The 25,701-nt window shown below is 35.8% G+C and overlaps 4 protein-coding genes across 9 annotated transcripts; 3 read left to right on the top strand and 1 right to left on the bottom strand.

The window, feature by feature from the left end:
• The first annotated feature begins 1,394 nt into the window (after positions 1–1,394).
• Positions 1,395–3,856, top strand: LOC140774595 (uncharacterized). 3 transcript variants are annotated; one of them, XM_073117657.1, is made up of 5 exons: positions 1,395–1,438; positions 1,517–1,732; positions 2,233–2,376; positions 2,537–2,716; positions 2,957–3,856. In XM_073117657.1, the coding sequence occupies exons 1-5, from the start codon at positions 1,435–1,437 to the stop codon at positions 3,787–3,789; spliced, it is 1,377 nt and encodes a 458-aa protein (XP_072973758.1). In that variant the 5' UTR covers positions 1,395–1,434; the 3' UTR covers positions 3,790–3,856. The 3 variants fall into 3 exon arrangements, with proteins under 3 accessions (XP_072973758.1, XP_072973757.1, XP_072973759.1); XM_073117656.1 differs by having other exon boundaries at positions 2,215–2,376; XM_073117658.1 differs by lacking the exon at positions 2,233–2,376.
• Positions 3,857–5,243: 1,387 nt separating this feature from the next.
• Positions 5,244–7,574, top strand: LOC140774559 (uncharacterized). Its single transcript, XM_073117598.1, has 6 exons — positions 5,244–5,266; positions 5,606–5,657; positions 5,736–5,951; positions 6,028–6,183; positions 6,395–6,559; positions 6,653–7,574. The coding sequence occupies exons 2-6, from the start codon at positions 5,654–5,656 to the stop codon at positions 7,483–7,485; spliced, it is 1,374 nt and encodes a 457-aa protein (XP_072973699.1). The 5' UTR covers positions 5,244–5,266; positions 5,606–5,653; the 3' UTR covers positions 7,486–7,574.
• Positions 7,575–9,172: 1,598 nt separating this feature from the next.
• LOC140774581 (uncharacterized) lies at positions 9,173–10,834 on the top strand. 2 transcript variants are annotated; one of them, XM_073117626.1, is made up of 4 exons: positions 9,173–9,211; positions 9,285–9,493; positions 9,655–9,768; positions 9,869–10,834. In XM_073117626.1, the coding sequence occupies exons 2-4, from the start codon at positions 9,304–9,306 to the stop codon at positions 10,738–10,740; spliced, it is 1,176 nt and encodes a 391-aa protein (XP_072973727.1). In that variant the 5' UTR covers positions 9,173–9,211; positions 9,285–9,303; the 3' UTR covers positions 10,741–10,834. The 2 variants fall into 2 exon arrangements, with proteins under 2 accessions (XP_072973727.1, XP_072973726.1); XM_073117625.1 differs by having other exon boundaries at positions 9,652–9,768.
• A 2,291-nt stretch (positions 10,835–13,125) lies between these two features.
• On the bottom strand, positions 13,126–25,568 carry LOC140773226 (uncharacterized). Of its 3 annotated transcripts, none has more exons than XR_012106438.1 (18): positions 25,230–25,568; positions 24,909–25,042; positions 24,392–24,449; positions 24,073–24,288; positions 23,681–23,953; positions 23,253–23,387; positions 23,057–23,182; positions 22,768–22,812; positions 21,980–22,087; positions 21,739–21,881; positions 21,380–21,503; positions 20,153–20,227; positions 18,726–19,109; positions 18,544–18,636; positions 17,835–17,994; positions 16,409–16,654; positions 14,485–14,622; positions 13,126–13,408 (listed from the first exon to the last, which is right to left on the bottom strand). XR_012106438.1 is itself a non-coding variant. In XM_073115703.1 (17 exons), exons 1-16 carry the CDS (start codon positions 25,479–25,481, stop codon positions 16,425–16,427), a joined length of 2,556 nt encoding a protein of 851 aa, XP_072971804.1. In that variant the 5' UTR covers positions 25,482–25,568; the 3' UTR covers positions 13,126–13,408; positions 16,409–16,424. The 3 variants fall into 3 exon arrangements, 1 of the variants encoding a protein (XP_072971804.1); XR_012106439.1 differs by having other exon boundaries at positions 14,564–14,622; XM_073115703.1 differs by lacking the exon at positions 14,485–14,622.
• Between the last annotated feature and the right edge of the window lie 133 nt (positions 25,569–25,701).

Below are 25,701 nucleotides of genomic sequence, written 5' to 3'. Positions count from 1 at the left end.
ATTTACCACATTTAAAGGAGTTTTTCCTTTTCAAGTTCATTGTGACTTTACTTTGTTTTCTCATACTCATATGCAAAGGATTTTAAAGGTAAAGTATCAGGATCTGTTGTGAAGAACAATTCTTATCTTCTAGGTTCATTTTAGTGATATTCAGCACTAGTGCCAATCTTATAGCTATATCACAGAAATGTATCTTAATTATTAATGTTTATTCTTCGTTATTACTAGGAGGAGGAGAAGCTAAGGGAGACACTGACATTCGTTTTGCTTTTCAGTAAACTTGAGATTGTTAGTTTCAGTTCAGTTTAAGCTTTCTTTGTGTAAACATTCTCACCTGAAGGACAAATTCTTCTGCTGCATATTGAGCTAAGTTTGTGAGATGAGGTTTAACTGCTGAACCGGGTCTTTTGTCAGGGTCTTATTCAATTTGAAAGCCTTGAACTTTTTATATTGTTTCGTCTGTGTAGCAAATGATAAGGTTGAATGTTTACAGCGACTTAAGATAATGGCATGGAATCAACAGATGTTACCTGAGCTTAATAATTAGTTCTATATTTTTCTAAGAGGAGATATGATCAATCTTACCCTAATTCAGATGCTTCAGATGCTCGTGTCATGTGATTATATCCTAGCCATTGAAGTCGTGGGCACCCAAAGATTCATGATAATATATGGAACTTGAAACAAAGCAGAGCTCGAGCTATCTCCTCATTTTTTTCATTAAAAAAGTAGCTCAGGTCTGGGGATTAAATAAGCAATGAATCTTTTATGATAAGAATATCTAACCTCTTTGTTAAAATCAAGAAAATTTGATAATTACACAAAAGAACAAAACCAGGCATTATCTCTTCAGCTTCTCCAAATGTTGATGATCCTTATCTTAAACCTAATGCAATAAGAGTAACTTAAATCATAGAATGATGTATTTAAGTAATTATTATTTCTAGAGTGCTTGACATGCTTTTTGCACACATAGTTTGCTTGGCCAGCGATATATTATCTTCGACGTGTTTTTGACTGCATGTCTGTGAGTCGGATTGTTTTCTTGCAGAGCAGGAGTTCCTCATCCTTAAACCTCAGAATATCATGGAGGAGGATATGAAGCAGGTATATGTTATACTCTTGTTGTCAAGCAAAACACATGATTCCTTTTTCTCTTTGTTGAGAATAACCATTCTGTACTTTTGCTTGTTTGATGAGAATGCAGGATGTCAGTTTTTTATCCTTTTCTTTGATTTGATTGAATACTAGTAAATAGTAATTATTCTTGCCTTTAGTTCAAGAGAAATGTTCTAGAACAACATCAAGTGATAGTTTTAGAATTTCTCTTCTTAAAGCTATGTAAATTGTTCTAGTATTCCTCATGGTTTGGCTCCTTAAATGCAGTCACCAAGCTCACACTGAAAAATAATTGTGTGTGGAGAGATAGCCTTCATGGGTACATATTTCAACCTACAAATATTTTAAATTAATTTAGTGGTAAGAATGCTCAGTTAGTCCTCTGATATTTGTGCAGATCAAGTAAAGGAGATGAAGATAAGTGCCTCATCAAATAGCAATTCCATAGATGAACTATCTCCTATGGATGCTAATTCAAGCGTCAAAGAGCAAAGCACAAATGTCCTCTCTCACACCACTTCTCCAATGATCTCTACAGACATCCCAAGTCCTAGATCAGAAGAGGAAATTGTTGAGGCCCTCAAGGATAGTAGCACCTTGGTGCCTAACAGAGGTAGATGTTTATATATCTAAACAGTTAAAAACTTGTTTGAAGTCTAACCTTCCCTATTTTCTCTTCTTTCATAAATCCAACAAGAGAAGTAGAATAAATAACTTTTGTTGAGGATTGCTGGATTAGGGAGAGAAAGTTCGAAAACCAAGTTAATGAGAACATTCAAACTGTCTTCTGCTGTTGAAGCTGCAGAGAAACACACCCAAGAATCAGCCTATATGGCTTTAATCTTCTCATACTCCAAACACTACTAGCCTAGTCACAACTGCTAAATGATCCACCTTTTTCATTCATAGTACAACCATTAGTAATGAAACAAGTGATCTTCCTACTTACAATAAGATGAAACAACAATCTTCATTTATTGATCATATATTGGTTTGTTCATGCTCGGGTCTAGCTTCAGTCTTAAAATATGAGGTAATGTCAGCATATTCTTGTTACAACAAAATCTTTATGTACAAAACCTATGGAACTTCAAGTTAAAGAATCTTCAACAGTTAGAGAAATTACACTTGAAGCTCCAACATCAGAGGTTTGCGGCACACATAGAAATCAGGAAGATGCAACAACTGCAAATGATAGTACTGAAAGCAAAGCTACAAGAAGACACACTGAAGAATTGACTCCTGTTACTTCAAGTGGTACCGATTCTTCTCATTTGAAGTTATTTTTCAGAAATATTAGTCATACTACTTACTGATCCATCTCTTATCCATCGTGTCAAGTCCTAGAGGTAAAAAAATGTGATCTTGATTAACATTTAAACAATAATTTCTTACTGTTGCATTATTCTTCTTACAGAAGTTCAGCAGGACATCATCGCGGGAGCAGTTACTCCATTAGTGTCTAGAACACGAAAAGAAGCTATTGGATCCGATGTGACAGAGGAACTTGAAGAGCAAGATGCATCAGTTGCAGAAGACACTTGTGATGAAGCTACCGAAAGGGACTCCAAAGAACTGTCGTATAGTACCATAAATGGTAATATTCTCCCAGTTTGAAGATAATATCTAGATAATTAAGCTAAATTACAGAATGATCTCTCACTATTCACTCTCTCAACTCATGAAAGATACAAAGATTGTAATTTTGCAAGGACAAGCGACATATCTAACCCGCCCATCAGTATCACCTCTACAAAATTAAAGCATATAGTTATTGGCATGGCTAACTGAATTCATAGTTAAAACATGAGATAATGCTGATACATTCCTCTTGCAGGAGCAACAATGCAGACAATCGCTGCACTGATAGGAGCTTCATCATTTGATATATTGAAAATGGAAAATCCAGCTCCTCCAGAGAAGATCATCTTGACTTACAAGATTAACATTTCAGCTCGAGAAACTGAGAAAAGAAAAATCGCACGTAAGTGGAACTACATAAAAGTGATCATAAGTGATATTAAAGATGTCTTGAAAGAGAAACAAATTTCTGTAGAGATAGCAGAAATAATAGAAGACAGCTTAGAAGAATTACAGCAATTTGGGCAAGACATTGAAGCTTCAATAGAGGAATTAGTGTCCGTTCTAAAGAAACTTGCAGCAGAAATTAAGCATCAAAGCTCTTTGGATAAACAGATAGTTAAAAGTGATATATCATCAAAATTGTCTATTAAGCTAACGGCTCTTACAGATTCCAATGCACAATATGAACAGACTGCTAATGATTGGAAGAAAACTCTGGACATGCAAGAGAATATACTGGAGAAGGTTATAAAGAGACGTGAGGGTTATGACACAAAGATTTTAGAGCAGCAAAACAAGATTGCCAAGATTAAAGAAGAACTAGCCACTGCAGAGAGGGAATTAGAAAGTATGGAGAAAAAGAAGAAAGATCTCGTCGAAGAGGAGGAGGGATGCAAAGAAGAAAGAAAATCAACACTCTTGGAGTTAGATAATACAGAAGAGAAACTCAATGCTATTACTGAAAAGATCAGTCAAATCAATGACTACTTGGTTCACTTAGATGAAACCATTGATCGACAGTTTGAGCTACGAGAGAAGGAGATGCTAGATATGGTGAAACAATTGTTGGAGTTGGAAATATCTTAACTTCATTCCTTCATGGAATTTATTATAGAGAATGACTTCATTCTTAGAATAAAGAACTTTTCAAACCTTAAACATAAACAATCCTTTGTATTTACAAACTTTGTCAAATAAAAGATGTCTCCTTCAAGTATGATGATGTATATTACATGTGTTCAGTTCCAACAGTCTGTCCCTCTCCTGTTTCAACATAAAATCTTGGGGGTTTAGTGAATAAAATCCTGGAATAATACGTGTGAGCCAAGTGAAAAAAATCTCACTTTCTGTTTATATCGACTCTGGGTTTTGTTTCATGTCTTGCTAAACTGTCACCTCATATTGGATAATGAGCTAATCCCAACAATAAGCGAACCTCAAAGAGTTGTGTTTCAAAAAAATTGCTGCAATCAATCACTAGAAAGTGCAGGTTATGTATAGGTGAAGTGACAAAAGCCTTGAAATGATGTACTTTAGAACAGCAACTTGATGGAGATTTTTGGAAGCGTAGAACTAGGAACAAAAAAATGATGCAAGCAATCATCAGAAAGTGCACATGGAAGTTCCAAATTTTTTTATAGAAATTTAATATGATTGGGGTATAATGAACTAAGAACTCTTGAGATTGTTAGTTTCTGCTCAGTTTGAGCTTTCTTTATGTAAACATTCTCACCTGAAGGACGAATTCTTAGGCTGCATATTGAGAAGATTGTTAAGTTTGTGAGATGAGGTTTAACTGCTGTACCAGGTCTTTTGTCAGGGTCAATTTCAACTTGAAAGCATTGAACTTTTTATAGTGTTTCTTCTCTGTTGCATATGATTAGGTTGAATGTCTATATCTGTATATGGTAATGGCTGGAATCAGCAAATGTTACTTGAGCCTGATAATTAGCTATTTAGTTCTATATTCTTCTAAGAGGAGATATGATCAGTCTTACCCTAATTCATAGAATGTGTCATGTAATGTACTTTTAATTTGTTTGCTGAAAGATAACGTTCAGATGCTTGAGATAATCATCTCATGTGAGCATATCCTAGCCATCCAAGTATTGGGCACCCAAATATTCATGATAAAACATGGCACTTGAAACAAAGCAGAATTCGAGCTGCCTTCTCCTTTTTTCATTAAAACTAGCTCAGGGCTGTGGACTGAATAAGCAATGAGATCTTTTACAACAAGAATATCAATAATCTCTTTGTTAAAATCAAGAAAATTTGATAATTACATAGAAGAACAAAATGAGGCACTATCACTTATTCTCTTCGACTACTTCAAATGCTAATGATCCTTATCTTATACCTTATGTAAAGATAAGAGTGACTTGAATCATAAAAGAATGCATATCTAAGTCATTTATTCTATTCTAGAGTGCTTGACATGCTTTTTGCAAATGTAGTTTGCTTGGCTAGCCATACATCATCTTCGACGTTTGCGAATTGGATTGTTTTCTTGCAGAGCAAGAGTTCCTCATCCTTAAACCTGATGGACGAGGATATGAAGCAGGTATATGTTATTCTTGAGGTCATATTCCTCTCTTTCTTTTGTGGCTGGATGCATGTGTGTATATGATCATTTGTTGTCAAGCAAAAAAGCATGATTCCTTTTCTCTTTATTGAGAATAACCATTCTGTACTTTTGCTTGTATGACGAGAATGCAGGATGTCAGTTTTTGATCCTTTTCTTGGATTTATTTGAATGCTAGTAAATAATAATGATTCTTGCCTTTAGTTCAAGAGAAATGTTTTAGAGCAACATGAAGGTGATAGATTTAGAATTTCTCTTCTTAAAGCTATTTAGACTGTTCTTATATTCCTCATGGTGATATTGGCTCCTTAAATGCAGTCATCAAGCTTACGCTGAGAGATAATTCTGTGTTGAGGGATAGCCTTCATGGGTACATATTTCAACCTACAAATATTTTAAATCAATTTAATGGTAAGAATGCTCAGTTAGTTCTCTTTTATATGTGCAGATCAAGTAAAGGAGATGAAGCTAAGTGCCCCATCAGATAGCAATTCCATAGAGGAACTATCTCCTGAGGTTGCTAATTCAAGTGCCAAAGAGCAAAGCACAGATGTCCTCTCTCAAGCCACTCCTTCAATGAACTCTACATATATCCCAAGCCCCAGGTCAGAAGAGGATATCGTTGAGGCCCTCAAGGGGAGTAACATCTTGGTTCCTAAAAGAGGTAGATGTTCATATCTCTACTCAAAGTTAGAAACTTGTTTGAAGCTTAACCTTTTCTAATTTTCTCTTCTTTCTAGTCCAACAAGAGAGGTGGAATAAAGAACTTTTCTTGAGGATTCCTAGACTTGCGAGAGTTATTTCGAAAACCAAGTTAATGAGACTATTTAAACAATCTTCTGCTGTTGAAGGTGCAAAGAAACACACCCAAGAATCAGCCTCTACTGCTTCAAGTGGTAATTCTTCTCTTGGTCCAAGCTCTATTAGCCAAGTCTGTACTGCTGAATGATCCACTTTTTTTTTATTCATACAAGCACTGACAATGCAACAAGTGATCTTTTTCACAAGAAAAATAATACAAGTGATCTTCAGTATCTGACCATATATAGGTCAGTATGTGCTTCGGAATTTAAAAACATGGTAATGTCAAGTATGTTCTTGTTACAGAAGAAGATGAATCTTCAATAGTAAGCGGAACTCCACCAGAAGCTCCTGCATCAGAGGTTTGTAGCACACATAGAGATCGGGAAAACACAACAATTGCAGATGAGAGAACTGAAAGCGAAGCTACAAGAAGACTCACTGAAGAATTGATCTCTGTTGCCTCAATCGGTAACCATTCTTATTATTTGAAGTTATCGTTAGGCATATCATCTGAATTCATAGTTAAGGCATTAAGGTAATTCTGATACATTCCTCTTGTAGAAGCCGCAATGCAGATAATCGCTGCAGAGATAGAAAGTCCATCATTTGATATATCAAATATGCAGAATCCAACTCCTCCAAAGAAGATCATTTTGACTTGCAAGATGAAACTTTCACCTTCAGAAACTGAGAAAAGAAGACTCAGACGTAAGTGGAACTATATTAAAGTGATCATAAGTGATGTTCAAGAAGCCTTGAGAGAGAAACCTACTTCCATAGAGACAACAAAAATAATAGAAGATAGCTTAGAAGAATTACAACAACTTGGGCAAGACATTGAAGCTTCCGTAGAGGAAATCGTGCCCATCCTAACGAAGCTTGCAGCGGAAATTAAGCTTCAAAACTCTTTGGATAAACAGATAGTAAAAAGAGCAATATCATCACAATTGTCTACTGAGCTAACATGTCTTACTGATTCCTATGCACAATATGCACAGACTGCTACGCAATGGAAGAACACTCTGGACATGAAGGAGAATATGCAAGATAATATATTGAAGCAACGTGAGTGTTACGAGAAAAAGATTTCAGATCAGCAAAACAAGATTGCGAAGATTAGAGAAGAATTAACCGCTGCTGAAGAGGAGTTAGAAAGTATGGAGAAAAGGAGGAATGATCTCCTAGGAGAGGAGGAGGAATGCAAAGAAGAAACAACATCAACAATGTTGGAGTTGAAAAGTGCAGAAGAAAACCTTAATGTAATTAATGAGAAGGTCAGTCAAATCAACGACTACTTGGCTCACTTAGATGAAATCATTGATCGAGAGTTTGAGCTACGAAAGAAGGAGATGCTAGATTTGGTGGAACAATTGTTGGAGTTGGAAATATCTTAACTTGATTCCTTCCTGGAATTTATCATAAAGAACCACTTCAATCTTATAATAAAGAAATATTTTCAAGCGTTCAACATAAACAATCCTTTGTATTTACAAACTTGGTCAAATAAACGATGTTTCCTTCAAATATGATGGATATTACATGTGTTTACTTTATTTGAGCATTTTCAAAGTGTTCTTTCCAATCTATTATGCCAATTGTTCTCACCTTTGTCAACCTTTTCTCGAATGAAGTGATAGTCAAATTCAATATGTTTTGTTGTCGCATGAAAAACTGGGTTAGACAAGAGTATCATGCCACTTTGATTATGGCAATAAGTTTATTATGTTCTGGAGTGCTTGACATGCTTTTGTTCATCTTAAGCTCCACGGTTTGATAACACAGTGTGCATTTAGCTCAAGCAATGTGGTTTTTGTGGCGAGTTGGATCGTTTTCTTGGAGGAGTTCTTCGTCCTTAATCCTCAGAAGTCAGAATGTGATGGAGGGGGATAAGAAGCAAATCGTAATCTTATATGTTGCAGTTCTTGTGGTCATTTTGGAAAATTTATACTAAACCTAAACTAGAGACACGACCTTCCGCCAATGATCAAAAGTATATAAATAATTTTAACTAAAAAGCAATTTAATCGCTCCAGATTTTTACGTGAAAAACCCTTTAAAGTCGATAGTAAAAACTGCATATCATCTTCATGGAGCAAAATTACCGCACTATAATCATAGGTATAAAATGTACTTACTATTCATCTCATCACTTGACACCCACGACTAATAATTAAAATTTGTTCTTCCTCGTTAGACTTCACAATAAGCTACTCCTTGTGTAATAGTCATCAATTCTGATAAAACTCACGGAGTAATAAAAATCTCTCATCTTAGTACTCCAACCATATGCCGATGTAGATGGATAGATGCAGAACATCTAAGATCTTCAAGTTACAGCCTTGGCGATGAAGTAAACCTTGGACAATAATAAATTCTTCCATTATCTGTTTTGATTCATAGACTCTCCTTTATATAGGTAATGAAAACCTCATTAAAATGGACTAGAAAATTATAAACTCCCTCTCAAATCTTATAAATGCAACCTCAAAAGTTTCTAGATCGAATTGCTCCGTGCACTTGAACACTTGTGGAAAAATATGCTCTCGTGCTAATTCATTCTACAATCATTCGAACATCGAAAATGGTATTATTCGTCCGTTTTCATCCGGCACTAGGAGTCCGCGCTATTTATCCCTTCATAAATTCCCTAACTTCTTATATCGCGCTCATACATAATAATCTAAATACATCAAATGTAATCCTTTTTTGGTACGCGAATTGCCAATACAAAAATCTAACGATATTCCTCCCTTTCATTTGTAGGCATATGCATGTGCGCACTTAGTTAATTGTCATCAAGCAAGAACGCATGATTCCTTTTCTTTTTGTTTGAGAATAACCATTAGATCTGTTTGCTTGTATTATGAGAATGCAGGATGTCAGTTTTGGATCCTTTTCTTGGTGGATTTGTTAGAATGCCAGTAATGATTCTTTCCTTTGGTTCATGATAAATGCTTTGGAACAACATGAGAACGTGGTAGATTAGGAATGTCCCTTCTTAAAGCTACTCAAACAGTTATTAGTATTTCTCACGCTGATGGTACATGCCTCCTTAAATGCATGCAGTCACCAGCCAACACTGAAAGATATTGCTGCTTTAAGAGATAAAGACTTTCATAGGTACATTCTTCAACCTACAAAAGATTTCAAAACCAATTCATGAATGGTAAGAATGCTCACTAATTATGTGCAGATCCAGTAAAAATTAGGAGATGAAGCTAAGTGCCCCATTGAATTGTAAGTCCTTAGAGAAACAATCTCCTCATGAGGTTGCTGATTCGAGTGCCCAAGATCAAAGCACAAATGTCCTCTCTCAAGCCAGTCCTCCATCAATCTCTACAGAAAGCAAAGCTACAAGAAGACACACCACTGAAGAATTGATATCATCACTCCCTTCAACCGGTAATCATTCTTATCATTTCAGAGACGTCAGTAACATAGGCATACTATCTATTTCCTGATCCATCTCTTACTCATGGTTGACAAGTCCTGGACATAGAAACCGCAATCTCGATTAAGATTTCGACAATAAGCTAATACTGTTGCACTGATTCTTCTAGCAGAAATTCTCCAGAATATCATTGTGGAAGGAGATACTCCACCAGCTGCAGAAGAGACTTGTCAGAATAAAGTCACCAATAGGCACTCCAGAGAGCTGCACTATGCTACTATAACTGGTAATATTCTCTCAATTCGGAGCTTATTAATTTCTAGATGGCCTCTCATTATTCACAGTTAAAACACTGGATAATATGTGCTGATATATTCTTCGTGCAGGTGCACCAATGCAGACGATCGCTGCAGTGAAAGGAGTAGATAAGACTTGGTATATAAGCATACTTCCAGTTGGAGCTCCGCCAGTTAACATATTAAACGTCCCAACTCCAACACCTCCAAAGAAGATCACTTTAACTTGCGAGATCAACAGTCCAGCTTCAGAAACTGAGAAAAGAAAATTCACACGTAAGTGGAACTACATTAAAGTGGTCATAAGCGATCTCAAAGAAGCCTTAAGAGCGAAACCAACTTCATTAGACACAGCAAAAGTAATAGAAGACAGCCTTGAGGAATTAAAGCAATTTGGGCAAGACATTGAAATTCCAATGGAGGAGTTGGTGTGCGTGCTAGATAAACTCGCAGCAGAAATTAAGCATCATAACTCGCTGGATAAAGAGATGGTAAAAAGAGAAATATCATCAAAATTGCATGTTGAGCTCACGTATCTTACCAATTCCTATTCACAATATTTAGAGAATGCTAAGAAATTGAAGAACACTCTGGTCATACATGAGAATATATTAGAGAGAGTCGTAAAGAGATATGAGGGCAATGACACAAATATTCTAGAACAGAAAAACAAGATTACCAAGATTAAAGAAGAATTAGCCGCTGCAGAAGAGGAGTTAAAAAATATGGAGAAAAAGAGGAGCGATCTCTTGGCAGAGGAGGAGGAGTGCAAAGAAGAAGCAAAATCAACAATCTCGAAGTTGAAGAGTGCTGAGGAGAACATCAATGCTATTAACGAGAAGATCAATCGAATGAACGACTGCTTGGCTCACTTAGATGAAGCCATTGACCGAGAGTTTGAGCTACGCAAGAAGGAGATGCTAGATTTGATGGACCGATTGTTGGAGCTGGAAATATCTTAACTTGATTCCTTCCAGGAATAACTTTATTACAGAGAATAAATTCATTTCTCATAATGAAGAACCTTTTTTCAAGCTCTTCAACATAATAAAATCCTCTGTATTTACAAACTTGATCAAATAAATCAAAGATGTTTCCTTCAAGTATGATGATGGATGTTACTAAGTGTTTACTTTATGCCATAAGCCCAGTTCTCTCTTTGTCTTCGAGCTTTCATTCCTCAGTCAACCCCACCAATAGAGAGAGAGAGAGAGAGACACAAATGGGAATAACCGAATCACGTTGGCTGCTTCAAAGTCAACGTGATGCTAGCTCCTTGCACGTAGTTTGCTTGCCTGCTTGCTTTTGGGCTGCACGTTGGCTTCCTATCTCCTACTATAGCATTTATCGACAGCTCCAATTACCCACAAAAATATATAACGCGAGAGCATGATTAACGATGTGCGGCGAGTTGGATCGTTTTCTTGCAGAGCAGGAGTTCCTCATCCTTAAATCTCAGAATGTGATGGAGGAGAATATGAAGCAGTGTATCCGTTGCAGTTCTTGCAGGTTACATTCCTATTGTGTGCGTTTACTTATTTGTCATCAAGCTAAAAAAGGCATTCCTTTTCTTTCTTTCTTTTATCTTTTTATTAAGAATAACTATTGTGTTTGTTTTTGTCCCTCTTGGTGAATTTGTTAAGAGTGCTAGTAATGATTCTTTCCTTCGGTCCAAGAGAAATGTTTTCCAACAACAAGAAGTTGATAGATTAAGGAATTTCTCTTCTTAAATCTGTTCAAATTGTTCTATTATTCTTTTCTTTTCTTTTTTTCTCTCTCTCACTCTCTTATGGTGGCTCCTTGGATGCAGGCATCAAGATAACACTGAAAGATTATGCTGATTGTGTAGAGATAACCATTCATGGGTACATATTTCAACCTACAATAAATTTCAAAACAATTTAATAGTGAAAATGCTGTCCCATATATTTGCAGATCAAGGAAAGCAAATGAAGCTAAGTGTCCCATCAAATAGCAATTCCATAGAGAAACTATCTCCTCTCGTGGTTAATTTAAGAGCCAAAGATCAAAGCACAAATGTCCTCTCTCAATCCACTCCAACAATCTCGACAGACATCCCAAGTCCTAGGTCAGAAGAGGAAATCCTCGAGGCCCTCAAGGAGAGCAGTATTTTGGCTCCCAAAAGAGGTAGCTGCTGTTCATATCTATACACAATGTTCAAAAGTTTTTTGAAGCCTAACCTTTCCTCTTTTCTCTTCTTTCAGAAGTCCAACAAGAGAGGTGGAATAAAGAACTTTTCCTGAGAATTGCTGGAGTGGCGAGAGTTATTTCAAAAACCAAGTCAATGAGAACATTTAAGCTTTCTTCTGCTGCCCCTTTAGAGACAGTAGAATCGGGGGCAACAAGTGTGGTTACACAATCAGATGCAACAAATGGCATAGAGAATATGCTAAGTGAAACTGCAGAGAAACACACCCAAGAATCAGCCTATACTGCTTCAAGTGGTAATTCTTCTGTTACTACAAACACTATTAATTCACCATTGCTGAATGATCAGCCTTTCTCATTCATAGTACAAGATTTAGTAATGAAACAAGTGATCTTCCTATTTACAAGAAAATTAAAACAAGCAATCTTCATTTACTGATCATATATAATTTGTTCATGCTGACTCTTGCTACAGAGTTTAAAAAAAAAAAGAGGTTATGCCAAATGTTTTTGTTATAGCAGAATCTCTGTGTACAAACCCTGTGGAAGTGCTAGTTGATGAATCTTTAACGGTAAGAGGAATTTCACCTAAAGCTCCAACATCAGAAGTTTGTGGCACACTAAGAAATCAGGAAGACGCAGTAACTGCAAATGAGAGTACTGAAAGTGAAGCTACAAGAAGACAAGCAGAAGTGTTGAGCTGTGCTACTTCAAGGGGTAATCATTCTAATCATTTAAAACCATTATTCAGAAACATTAGTAACATACACATACTACTTATTGATCCATCTCTTATTCATACTGTCAAGTCCTGGAGACAGAAAATATGACCTTGATTAAGATTTAAACAATAAAGCTATTACCGTTGCATTCTTCTCTTGCAGAAGTTCAGCAGGATATCATTGCCAAAGGGGTTACTCCATCATTAACTAGAACCCTGAGTGAAGCTAATGAATCGGATGTAACAGAGAAACTTGAAGATCGAGATGCATCAGTTGCAGAAGAGACCTCTCCAAATGACGCTACCAAGAGGCACTCTAGAGAACTGCCTTATGCTGCTATAAATGGTTAATATCCTCTCAATTTGAAGCTAATATCTAGCTAGCCAAGAAATTACGCTATTCACTCTCAACTCATGAAAGATACAAAGACTGTAATTTTGCAAGAAACAAGTGACGTAGCTAACTCACCATAAGTATCACCTCACCTCTACAAAATTAAAGCATAAAATTGTTGGCATGGCTGACTGAATTCATAGTTAAAACATTAGATAATGCTGATACATTCCTCTTGCAGAAGCAGCAACGGAGACAATCGCTGCAGAGAAAGGAGTAGATGAAACTTGGTATATAAATATACTTCCACTGAGAGCTCCATCATTTAATACATCAAATATGCAAACTCCAACTCCTCCAAGGAAGATCATTTTGACTTGCAAGATGCACATTTCAGCTTCAGAAACTGAGAAAAGAAAAATCAGACGTAAGTGGAACTACATTAAAGTGATCATAAACGATCTTCAAGAAGCCTTGAGAGAGAAACCGACTTCCATAGAGACAGCAAAAATAATAGAAGACAGCTTAGAAGAATTACAACAAGTTGGGCAAGACATTAAAGCTTCAGTAGAGGAAATTGTGCCCATCCTAAAGAAACTTGGAGCAGAAATTAAGAATCAAAGCTCTTTGGATAAACAGATATTAAAAAGAGAAATATCATCAAAATTATCTACAGAGTTAACATCTCTTACTGACTCTTATACACAATATGCAGAGACTGTTAAGCAATGCAAGAAGACTATGGACGTGCAAGAGAATATACTAGAGAGAGTTGTAAAGAGACGTGAGTCACATGACACAAAGATCTCAGATCAACAAAAGAAGATTGCCAATATTAAAAAAGAATTAACCATTGCAGCAGAGGAATTAGAAAGTATGGAGAAAAGGAGGAATGATCTCCTGGAAGAGGAGGAGGAATGCAAAGAAGAAACAAGATCAACAATCTTGGAGTTAAACAGTGCAGAAGATAACCTCAATGATATTAAGGAGAAGGTTAGTCAAATAAACGACCACTTGGATCACTTAAATGAAACCATTGACCGAGAGTTTGAACGACGAAAGAAGGAGATGCTAGATTTAGTGGAACAATTGTTGGAGTTGGATATATCTTAACTTGATTCCTCCCTGAAATTTATTACAGAGAATTAACTTCATTTAAGTGTATTTACAAGCTTCGCCGAATAAAATATGTTTCCTTCAAGTATGATGATAAATAATACATGTGTTTAGCTCTGTGTTTTTTCCCTTTCCAAAATAAGACGTTGGGACTAATGGGTTTTATTTCATGTCTTGAAAATTGTTACCTTATGTTGCATAATGAGCTTATCCCAACAACAAACATATTTCAAAGGGTTGATGAAATCATTGCAAGATTATTGCAATCGGAAATGAATATGATCTCAGAAAAATAGCAACAACAAACAGATCTCAAAGAGTTGATGAAATCATTGCAAGTTTCTTGCAACTGTAAAAGAATACTACCATGAAAAAATTGCAGCAAGCAATCGTTAGAACTGTGGATTATGTATCTAGTAAGTGATAAAGCCTACAAGTGATGTACTTGAGTCTTAGAATGGTAGCTTGATGGAGACTATGGAAGTTTCTTGGAAACCACAATACCTGGAATAAATATAATGCAAGCAATCATTAGAAAGTACACACTTTAAGAAGTTTCCTTACAGTGACCAAAAGAAAATAAAGAAAACTGTATCAGAAGTGATGGAGGTGGACTACAAAGTACAAACTATATTGAGGTTTCAAAAATTGAAAAAGTGTAAAACATGTACAGCAATTGAATGTGCCTCAGGATTCAAAAGACTTATCCTAAAAGAGCTAAAGTCATATCCTTTTTCACTTCGGGATGAGCATTTGTAAATCCCAGACACATTCAAGGGCTAAAATATGTTTAAAACTTTTTCAAATTTTTAATACTTTCTAGCTACTGGTGTACCTCAAGATCAAAAGGTTAATCCCTATATGGAAAGAGAGAGAGGTCTCAATTATTTTATCATGAGACAAGGTTTTCTGAATCCCAAAACATACTTATATAAGTGTTTAAATATTTTTCAGATATTTAACATGAAGTTTGTCATCTCTCTCTCTCTCTCTCTCTCTCTCTCTCTCTCTCTCTCTCTCTCTCTCTCTCTCTCTCTATATATATATATATATATATATACAAAGGGGAGATGGACAGCTGAAACTGATGTCTGATTAGGTTGCAAAACATAAAGATACTTGAACTGCATGTAATGGTAAAATCAATTCTATAAAAAATTGAGTGACATTTATGCACTACTAATATGGACAAGATACTCCCACACTAAGGTATGTTACAAAAAACAGTCCCAAAGTCAGCATATTGTCACGGAATTAAACTTTTTCAGTATTTTGATAAGTTCGTATAGCACTTCAACTTCTTCACAAGATAAAATAACCATCTAGTAAAGTCAGTATAGAAGTACAAAAAAAGAAAATAGCCTTCAATAACACTTAGAGAAGACAAACTTTCTTGATGAAGTATCGCTTCTTTTTATTAACTGGAACTTTCGATATCTTACAAGTAAAGAGATCATGCCCTTATAAAGGCAAAAGAAATTTAACTACTAAGTTACCAAATATCTTTTCTAAGATATTTGGGAGGCTAATGATAAGATCAAAGAGTTGTTATCCTTATTCTTATCGATCTAGCAGTGAATAAACTCAAAACTTGTTCAGCAGCAGATAAGCATAAGTCTTGCCAAACTACTTTAGTGTCTCTCTAGTCCAATTTTGCTATTGTACTACTTGAACTCTTAGACTGCCATGACACTTTGATTCTGACTAAAATTTAAATGAGGCGTCACAAAATTCTGTAACACACAACAACACAAAAACATATATGCATATGAACATGTAGCTATAGGACTCACAAATCTTTAAAAAGACTTTGTCGTGCTCAACCTTCTCTCAATCTTAAGATTCTCAACTAATGTTCATGCCTAATACTTAGGATCCTTCATCAAATATATAGTTTATTTTACCAATAAGACAATAACTCGTACTAAATGAAAATCTCCTTATTATAAACAAAAAATTCAATTGATTGGAATGATCCCCTAATAACTTAATCCGCAATAGATGGAATATATCTAGCGGTACTTCCTTGAATAAAAATAGTTCCCATAATTACAAGAAGACATGCAAGAGATATTCATTAACCTTTTGTGGTAGGATTTAACATAAAATATATGCTCAAGCAATACATTGATGGTTCCTTGATGCCAGAAACTTTACAATTGATGCACCAAAATAATGAATGGAGATTCTCTACTTGTTAAAGTTCCTAATAAAACTAATTCAAATTTGGACATTTGTTACATATCTATATAAATTACTCCAAAATTCTGTTATATAAAAGAGAACTTACCTATTTCGTGATATATTCACTTCTTTAGGAACATTTTTCTAAATTCCTCATTTGATTTCAGCTCTTCAGCACCTTCATCAACCTTGGCTTCTTTTTTAGTCCACCCAAGAGGTCTAGCCAGAGCTCTTGGTGCAGCAAAAGTGTTCTTTCCAATGGGTCTCTCATCGCTGCCAGGCCTGTCTATGATTGTTCTCTCATCCACCATCCCTTTTCCTCCATGATCACTTCCAAAATGCACTCCACTATCTGCATGAAAGAATACACAAGTTCAAATTTTAAATGCATTTGTGCAGCTGGGATACATGTGCATCTGTAGCCTTTGGTAGTAAACTAATACAGAGCTTCCAGAGGGAAGTTCATTAGTAAAGATCTAGCAATCCTGCAGGCAAGATGGCATATACAATCTATTAACATAATCCATTAAGAAATTTCTCCCTCCCTTTCTATCGTCCCCCTTTTCAAGAAAGGAAGACTATCAAATTATTCCAAGAGGGTTGCACAATCAAGTATAACAATAATAATAGGCAAAATATATAATTGTGCAATTGTATAAATGCAATGACAGTATCAGACAATGTAACATTGTAAGGTTCAAGAGAATTTCACAACATCGCAATCTGAATGGTCAAATACTGGACTTACTGGAAATATAAGAAAGAGAGACTCCAAAAATTTGCCAAACCTTGAAATCATGGGAATGCTTTCTAGTTTAGCAATTATTAAATACTTCATTGATGACAGTTGCATAGGCAACCTAATTGATACTTTGAGAATTTTGTGTTTTATTGCCATGATTGCTCGAGATGAACGAACTGTTAAATAGTAACAAACTTGGCTCTCTGTTAGGATGTCTTATAATGCAAAAATAATCTTGTCCTCAAACATTTTATTACCAGATTAAATCAAGGAAACAAGAGCACTTGAAAAAAAATGAAGAAGTCATTCCTTCCACAGTTAACTTCTACAAATAACTAGAGGTCCAGTACATGTATGAGTTCAAAACATTCCTTACCCTTTCTTGCTTATAGAATGGATAGTCATTACACATTCGTACTGCATTTATCTACTTCAGCAAATCTAATTTCCATGAGCATTCGATCTTTGACAAAAGATAATTTCAATGATGCCTCCTAGTAACTGATACACTAATTGGCACAGTCTAATTCCAAGAGTACATACTACGACGTTACACATATATACATAATGTTTTTCTTTCCAGACAAAAAAATGCTGCATGCATGTACATAAATTCCTAACCCTAGCCACTGCAGTTCGCTTCTTTTGTGTAATGCTAATGAAGTTTGTTGTCAATCTATCCCCGCAAAAGAAACAAAACAAAAAAAAAGATCTTGACATTCTACTTCCTATTACCTAGTACATACATTCATCTTAGCACAAAATGTAACGAGATAACCAATTAGCATACCACGACCCCTGGTTGAATTGTTGTTATCACTTGCTCTTTTCTGGTTCTTCTTTGGATCTGAACGTGCAATACTTAATCTCTTGCCAAGTAACTTCTGCTTATTCTTCGCAATAGCTGAGGCGAGATGTTCATTATCTGAAAATTCCACATAAGCCAAGCCCTGCAAAAGTGAAGGAAAGAATGATTTAACAACAACCAATCTTCATTAGATTTGCAAGACTTCAACAGTTAATTGCTTAATCTGTAAATTGTGTGAACTACAGGATGACAACACTAAATATACAATTTTTCTGATCTTAATACAGATATTTGGCTGCAAGGAGAGGGTGTATCGTTCTTGTTAAAAATTAAAACAACCAAACTTGACATAGTCTACACACAATCCCTTACAGTATGCACATAGATGTGGAATAGACAGCCTGGCAAAACATATTGATCAAGTAAGTAGTTCTATCATGTCTCATGTCTCAACTACACAGGGAAGCTTGTTCCTCTATTTAGACTAGTGCACTGTACACATGAACACATACTAATGCAAATGCTAGAAGAAAAGAGCATGTCCAATCAAAGATACTTTCTTGCTGTGCCTCTGAATCTTTCTTATAGAAAAGAATGTGACACCATTTGAGAATTGGAATCAAGCAATGAGCAAAAACAGCACTGACAAATATAAAAGCAGCAGTTCTGAATATTTAGAACAGAGACAAACCCTTGATTTCCCTGTAAATTTGTCCCTTAGCAATCTTATAGCAGTCACTCCACCAATATCACTGAAGAAATGGCGAAGATGTTCCTCATTTGCCTATGGAGAGAAGTTACTTTAGGTATTGAATTAATTAAAGTTAATTGAAGTTAGTGACTTAGTTCCAGAGCAATGAAAGAAAAACCTGCCTCGGGGTTTATATTGGAAATAAATGCTGTGCACTGATCATTGTAGAACTGAGACTTTGATTCCTTGGATCTTGTATATCCTGAAGATTTCTTGTCGGAGGCATAGACATCAGCTTCCTTGGTTATAGGAACCACCTCATCTTTTTTAACTTCACCTTCACTAGTACTCACTGATTTCTTCTTTGCACCAAAATCAGATACTTCTGTGGATTTAGGTGCATCGTCTTTCCTTCTCTTAGTAGGAGGTGGTCTATTGCTAGACATTCCACTCATTTTTCTCTTTTGGGTTGCATCATAAGTATCTTTAGAAACAGAATATGTTGCATCGGTTTTAGACTCATGCTGGGACTTAAACAACATGAGCTCCTGCAGACGAGGTGTTACCTAGTGATTGGAAAAACCAAAAAGAAACAACTGTTAGAAAATCAAGAAAAACTCAATAAGCAAAAGAAAGGTATTGCTAATATTAGGGCTGAATAATCTCATCAAATTGGCTACCAAGCTGTGCCAATGGAAGCTGTGTAAACTTAATGGCATGAATGTGCTTATCTTTGACCGATTTATAATCTAAACTTCTCAAACTTAAGGTCTAAAAATGGGATCAACCTGTGCCTCATCGGACAAACTTCACTCAGATGGGCTATTTATAAGTGTATTTGTATAATGTTGAAGCAATGAAAACATTTTACTTCATTATAGAGGGTCTGACATATATAAGCAGATAAGCTTCATATTGCTTTTGAAAAATCAGTGGGGCTGCTATTTGCTTCAATATTTCCGTAGGAATATATCAAGGGTTAGATAATAGGTGGACTATGTTCCTTACTGCTACGAAGTATGGATTGAATCTGTAAGAAGGGCAGAACTGCCTGGAATAATGTGAGCCATGTCAGGATGGATGCAAAGAGGGCAGCGGCCTTGATTTCAAACCAACCTTAAATAAGTTTATTGCCCCAAGTGCCATGATGGAGACACCAAGACGGGCTGTTTCAATATGAATTATATGCGGTCTACATGATGGATCATGGATGGCATTATCATATTCTTCTACCTTGAACATAGTAGTAGAGTACTAATAAAGGTAAAATGGTTATAACAACCTCCCAAGAAAAGGGCATCAGCATCTCACTTAGGTCAAAGTTAACTTTAAGATTTGTTTGAAAAGGGAAAACTAATCATGATGTTACCAAAAATATAATTTAGCTTACTGTTTACACTATTATGCATAAGTGACCAATCTGACCACTTAAAGTAAATAAACTGATCATGGTTACTGATTCATATCCAGAAAATCTATCAAATGGATAAGCAAGTAAACAGAAAATGTTAATCATGATTTTAACTGAAACGGTTATTCATTTTCTAGATGGCAATACAAAAGAACAGAAGGAAGAAAGGGTTAGGGGGAAAAACTAAGAAAGAAATACCTTCTTTACAGAAAGATCGAAGTCGTCTAGAGTGCCATATTCCCGTTCAAATCGTAGCCACAAATGACATATATCCTGAATATTTCGTCATTTAGGAAACATAGTTATTGTATTTCACCTTTATTGGACACTCTTCGTGCCCAAGTATATGCAGGAAATAAAGCTCTAGCCACATAGAATTGAAAAAAACAACTTCACAAATGATAAACAACTAAACAAGAAATTGATATTCAGAAATATGTCAGAAATATAAAGCAGCACCTTTGCATTGGCAGGTTTCTCCAAATGAAAGAATAGATAGTTATAAATATAAAGACTGATGATAGTCTAGAATGAATTTTCACAGAACAAGATTGCTGAAGTCTGAACTCTGAAGAATACAACAGAGTCTTCCAATTTTACGAAATTATAAGATTAATCTGAACAAAACGAACATGTTATCTATTAAGAGTTTTAGTCCCTTTAGCCAATAATCAGCTGGCAAGCAAAAGTGGCATTACCTTTGGAAGATACACTGCTCTCTCCATGAAACTTCAAAACTTAGTTAATGCTATAAAATTCCATGACATCCAATTAACATTTTAATGCCTTCAACCAATTATCAGATGCCACTATGATAGCTTTCAGTGTCTCAGTGAGAAATGAAATTCTGTAAGACTTCATGTCAAAGAATCAAGATATATTGCCTGAAAGTATCAAATTCAAATAAAGGATGCATATTTATATGTACATGTGCTTCGAATAAAGTCTCTGTCTTCCTCTTTGTTACTATTGAATTATACAGTTTATTTCTACAAGCAATAAAAAATCCAGCAAGCTTTTCCTCCAGATGTTAGCCATAAGATAAAGCATCACTTGAGGTATAAATACACGGACATTTGACTTAAACACTGTCTATGTCATTAGACAGCAACAGAGCATGTCATGGCAACATAGTTCGTTAATTTCTATAACAGCAGTCAGAAGCCACTATATAGTAGCACAATGTATTGCATGTTCAATTGTTCATACATCATTCACCTCTCCAGATTATTTAGCCTACTAACTGTGTATAGATACCTATCTGACTTTGAGAGAAATACTTTGTAACACAGTTGCATGATTAAGAACAATGGCATTCACTGACTATCTTGTTAAGGACATATTTGGACTAAGAAAAACAAATGTTAATGGAATCAGGAAATTAATGCAAAGACGACTTATGCTCTACTACAACAAATAGCTTACCTCTGAGCCTTTCCCAGAGAACCTTTTGCTGTAGCATCTCTTATAAATGGATCTTGCTTCACTTATGTGACCCAGTTCAATTTCCATTTCAATATATTGCTGCCAAACTTCTAGTATAGATCCACTAAAGAGAATCACAAAGTTCAATTAATTCAAAAAGGAAAAGAGTACAAAATATAACTAGAGAATTTGGCTTGCAGTCACATAATGAGAGAAATTTTCACTTGGTGTCAAGGCTAAGGCTTGTCTAATGCACACTGTGCATTTAGCAAGACCTCACGCTTGGGATACCTTTAACAATCTCATGTCTATGCAAGTAATCATCATTCTAAGAGAATCCAAACTAAATAAAAGCAAACCTTTTCTTTATAAGATTTTCCCACACACCACGAGCTGCAACTACATCTTTTCCGAGATTGGCCTCTAACCTGGCCCAATATGCATGCAAATGCAGTAAATCATCAATGCTCAGAAGTTGTGGAGACAAGAAATCAGCAGCATCCTGGAATTATGTGAATCCATAGTTCATGTCACACTGTAAGGAAACCAAACAGCAGATATGCATATATATATACATATACATCAGCTTATAAAACAAACCATGAATGTCTTCCTTATCAGTTGAAAGTCCAGTCCATTCTCTTCTGTAAAACCCAATGAGATTCTCCGTCTTAAACCATCAACTCGGGTAAGAAACAAATCAAGATACTGCAACCACCAAAAAAAGGTATGTAAAAGTTCTTTCGGCATCTATCCTCTCACAAGAAGACCACTTACTAGCCAAAGAATATGAAAACAGTAATTAGATGTCCCCACGCTGGAAGTAAACATTATATTGAATTGGTGCATTAGATTTGTTTGGTTCATATAATCATCAAAATAATTAGGTACAATGATACATTTAGTAGGTTGTTCTAAAGACATAAGCTGCTAGCCAATAGGTGGATTTATTGCATTGTGTGCCTACATATGGCAACCAATGTGCAATATGTAAATGTAACCCACTTTATTCATAAAAGAAGAAGTTGGACAGACGAAATGAAATTTGAAACATTGAATATCCTAACAAAATGATAGGTCAAATTCTGACTTAGAGAGTGTATATAGTTAAAGTAGGCAAACTTGCGGAAAGAATATGACAGACAGAAAACAAAAATACTTAGAATGATTTCTTGCAGACCAGAATTTCACATAATATCGTTAACTCCATTCACTGGGAGAATGATTATCTTGTATTTACCAAATTAAAGGAGAAATTTCTTGGAATAATATGCTATGTCCTGGTAAATCTATTAAAAGATATTTCCTCTTCTAGTTAAGTAACTAAGATACAACTGCCCATACATAAGATATGACAAGACGTAGTTGATAAATTAGGATAACATTACCTCCTTTATGCTTGGAAAAGCACATTGGACTGACTGCTCGAAGACCTGAAAAGGAGTAAATGATAAAATGAGACATTTCATGCATATTGTAAGGGGGAAATAAGATCTTTGAAAGCATTCAATCTAGCAACAAAACATAATCTGTGAACCAACATTAACAAAACGATTTGCTAATCAACTGTAAGGAAATACATAAAGAATAAAACCATTAATATATGGGCTATCTTCATGGTATGCTTGATTATGCTTGACTATATTGAGTATTGACACAAAAGAATTGATTGCTTACACATTTAAACTCTTCTTCAGAAGCATGTAAACGTTCCAAAGAAAGCAAATAACGGACCCACAATTCACCAACCCATGGACAATTTCTTGTGCCTCTAGAATAGACATTTTTCAAAACACTAGGAACCTGTAACAGAAAATATTAGCAAATAACATCTACAAAATATTGTTGAATTCAAGACAGATCTGTGGGGAACCTTCAAGGTTCTGTCAAGATAACTAGTATATCCCAGCCATAGATCACTTGATACTGGAAATTCAGAAACAGCACGTTCATAGAGAATTTGAACACGAGCAGGGTCGCCGCAAGATTCCTCAAACTTAATATAATTCTGGTTCATGAAAATAAAGATTCATTTAGATTTTGCAGATAACTAAGAAGGAAAAGTGAATAACATAAATGTTAAATCTTAATCCATTAGATAGCTAAAGATTATATAAAACTATAGATATCATCAAATGAAAAAAAAAAGAGAGAGAGGGAGAATCATACATCTCATGTAAGCAACAACAACAAAGAAAGTTTGTTAAAAAGATTAAAAAAAAAAAGAAGAGAACAAGGAATTAAAAATTGTGAGTTAAAAAGATCCATCTAATGTTGTAATAGTATAGTTTATTAATATACCACAAAATGTTGCAATTTATCAGCCTCAGATGCGTCAGAACTGGCTAGTTTATCTTCATGGTGCTTCCGCGCATTGTACATGTCTGTAGCTTTATGATAGGCAGAGACAACATTGGAGGGAATCCTTTCCAAGTCAGAGCTGATGTCATTAGCACTCCCATGTTCAGCCTCCCAAACCTTGTATTCTGTGAGTGTTGAGTTCAGATCAACCAAAGGAACAGACAGCTGACGCTGGAATAGAGTGCGTATACGTTGGATTTGTTTTGGCTTTTCCTGAGGAAAGTGAAAAGAAAAATTAAAACCTTCCTGTGGGAGTAGGTTCGTTGGGGGTTTATAAAACTGTTTTCATGTGAACTATGTAGAAGCTTGGTTCAGATTGCAGAGCATTTTACCTCATCATTAGTACCAGAAATAGTTAGAAAAATAGCTTGCTCAAACTCCCTATAAGCTTCCCATATTTTACTGCCTTCAACAATATGTAATCCTGCTGCAGTAAGAGCACGCTCAAATAAGTTTCTCATCTTTGAGAGACCAGCTGGTGAACATTGAGATACTGATTGATCATGCTCCTGAATGAAATTTATGTAATCACACCATAATGGCACAGACTGCATAAAAGGGAGTTGGGACAACCAGAATTAATCCACCAATATCCTTATTCATAACAGATTAGAGACTAATGTAGAATCTTATCAGTTATCTCAGACCTACCAAATATTCTTGCACACCACGTTCATAGAGCTTCTCAATTTCAGCGAAAGATTCCACACTATAGCATAAGAACATAAAGAAGAAAATATTATCAGAAAGTACACAAGAAGAAATTGAAGATAAATGTGCCAGTCTACAAATACACAATGACACATTGATATGCTACACTAACAAACCTTTTGACATTTCATTACACCACAGCTAACATTCTAAAGGGAAAACACCCATATGCATCACAGATTAATTTAGAGAAGTTAGCTTGAATTAAAAATTGAAGCCCGAAATACTACTTAATTGAATGGAGGTAAATTCTTCATGCATGTACTCATGCCAGTGACAACAGCATCCAAGACCATAAATGAAATTACAATGAAGAAAGACGTATCTAATTTCTCCTTAGGATAGCTTCTTTTGCATACATTTGAGGGTTCCACTCGAACTAAATAGAACAAACAACAAAACTATAATAGAAAGAGAAATTGGCACAACAATGTGTAAAAACTAAGTGCACCCATACCCTGCATTCAACGAAATTTCGTCTTTCACCCACTCCTGCCACAATTTTGGGCTCAATGGGAAGTACTTATTCATTTCTTCCCTTGCAGTCCTAAGCTTCTCGATCTGACCAGATTTCCTTAGACACTGAATGTACTGCCAAAGCAACAAAGATCCAAAAAGGGAACAATTTCTCAATTCACTCATCACAAAACCCAAACAACGGAAAAATTCCAGTAAACACCTCCCAAGAAACAGAAATGGAACTTTCTTTTACAAGGTTTTGATTCAAACAACGGCTAGATTACTCAACTTTGAGAGAGAGAGAGAGAGAGAAGATTACCTGGACGTGTGATTCGTAGTCCAATGGTTGCTCGCGAAGGGCGTTTTCTAGCGTTTCCATGCGGAGGGCTTCAGCGGTTTCGTCTTCGGAATCGGAGTCAGCGGAGGAGGAAGAGGGAGAGCTAGGGTTCTTGTCTTCGGCCATGGTTCTGGAGGCGGCGGCGCCTAGGGATTCGTCTCGTGTGTCGTCATCGCCTCCATCGCGGAGCTCAGCTCTGTCTTCTTCCATGGGAACTCGGCCTTCTCCTTCCATGAGAGCTCGGCTTGCTAACTCCTCGTTCTGCTTCGCCGAAACGAAACGCAACGCCACGCCTTTTAAGTTTCAACCGGCAGTCACGGTATTTCTTACAGGTCTTTTTTCTCACTTTATAGAAAAATGGGGTGCGATATGCAAATAAAGTGAAAGGAGAGAGCTAAATTGCAAAACTGCTTAACTATAGGGTGTTATGTGAATAAATTTCTCAAAAGAAGAA

This window comes from Typha angustifolia, chromosome 13, assembly GCF_048772165.1.
Source record: "Typha angustifolia cultivar Huaian chromosome 13, ASM4877216v1, whole genome shotgun sequence".
In the NCBI taxonomy this organism is placed as follows: Eukaryota; Viridiplantae; Streptophyta; class Magnoliopsida; order Poales; family Typhaceae; genus Typha; species Typha angustifolia.
The sequence above is the reverse complement of the archived record's forward strand: the minus strand, read 5'-3'. Positions and strand labels throughout refer to the sequence as shown.

Coding starts and splice junctions, on each gene's coding strand:
- LOC140773226 (XM_073115703.1), bottom strand. CDS start 25,481: ATGGAAGGAGAAGGCCGAGTTCCCATGGAAGAAGACAGAGCTGAGCTC. Junction 23,954..24,072: donor TTTCTGGTACTAATGATGAG/GTAAAATGCTCT, acceptor CACTTTCCTCAG/GAAAAGCCAAAACAAATCCA. Junction 22,088..22,767: donor CTTTTCCAAGCATAAAGGAG/GTAATGTTATCC, acceptor TGGTGGTTGCAG/TATCTTGATTTGTTTCTTAC.
- LOC140774559 (XM_073117598.1), top strand. Junction 6,184..6,394: donor AGCCTCTACTGCTTCAAGTG/GTAATTCTTCTC, acceptor TTCTTGTTACAG/AAGAAGATGAATCTTCAATA. Junction 6,560..6,652: donor GATCTCTGTTGCCTCAATCG/GTAACCATTCTT, acceptor TTCCTCTTGTAG/AAGCCGCAATGCAGATAATC.
- LOC140774595 (XM_073117656.1), top strand. Junction 2,377..2,536: donor GACTCCTGTTACTTCAAGTG/GTACCGATTCTT, acceptor TTCTTCTTACAG/AAGTTCAGCAGGACATCATC. Junction 2,717..2,956: donor GTCGTATAGTACCATAAATG/GTAATATTCTCC, acceptor TTCCTCTTGCAG/GAGCAACAATGCAGACAATC.
- LOC140774581 (XM_073117625.1), top strand. CDS start 9,304: ATGAAGCTAAGTGCCCCATTGAATTGTAAGTCCTTAGAGAAACAATCT. Junction 9,494..9,651: donor ATCATCACTCCCTTCAACCG/GTAATCATTCTT, acceptor TGATTCTTCTAG/CAGAAATTCTCCAGAATATC. Junction 9,769..9,868: donor GCACTATGCTACTATAACTG/GTAATATTCTCT, acceptor TTCTTCGTGCAG/GTGCACCAATGCAGACGATC.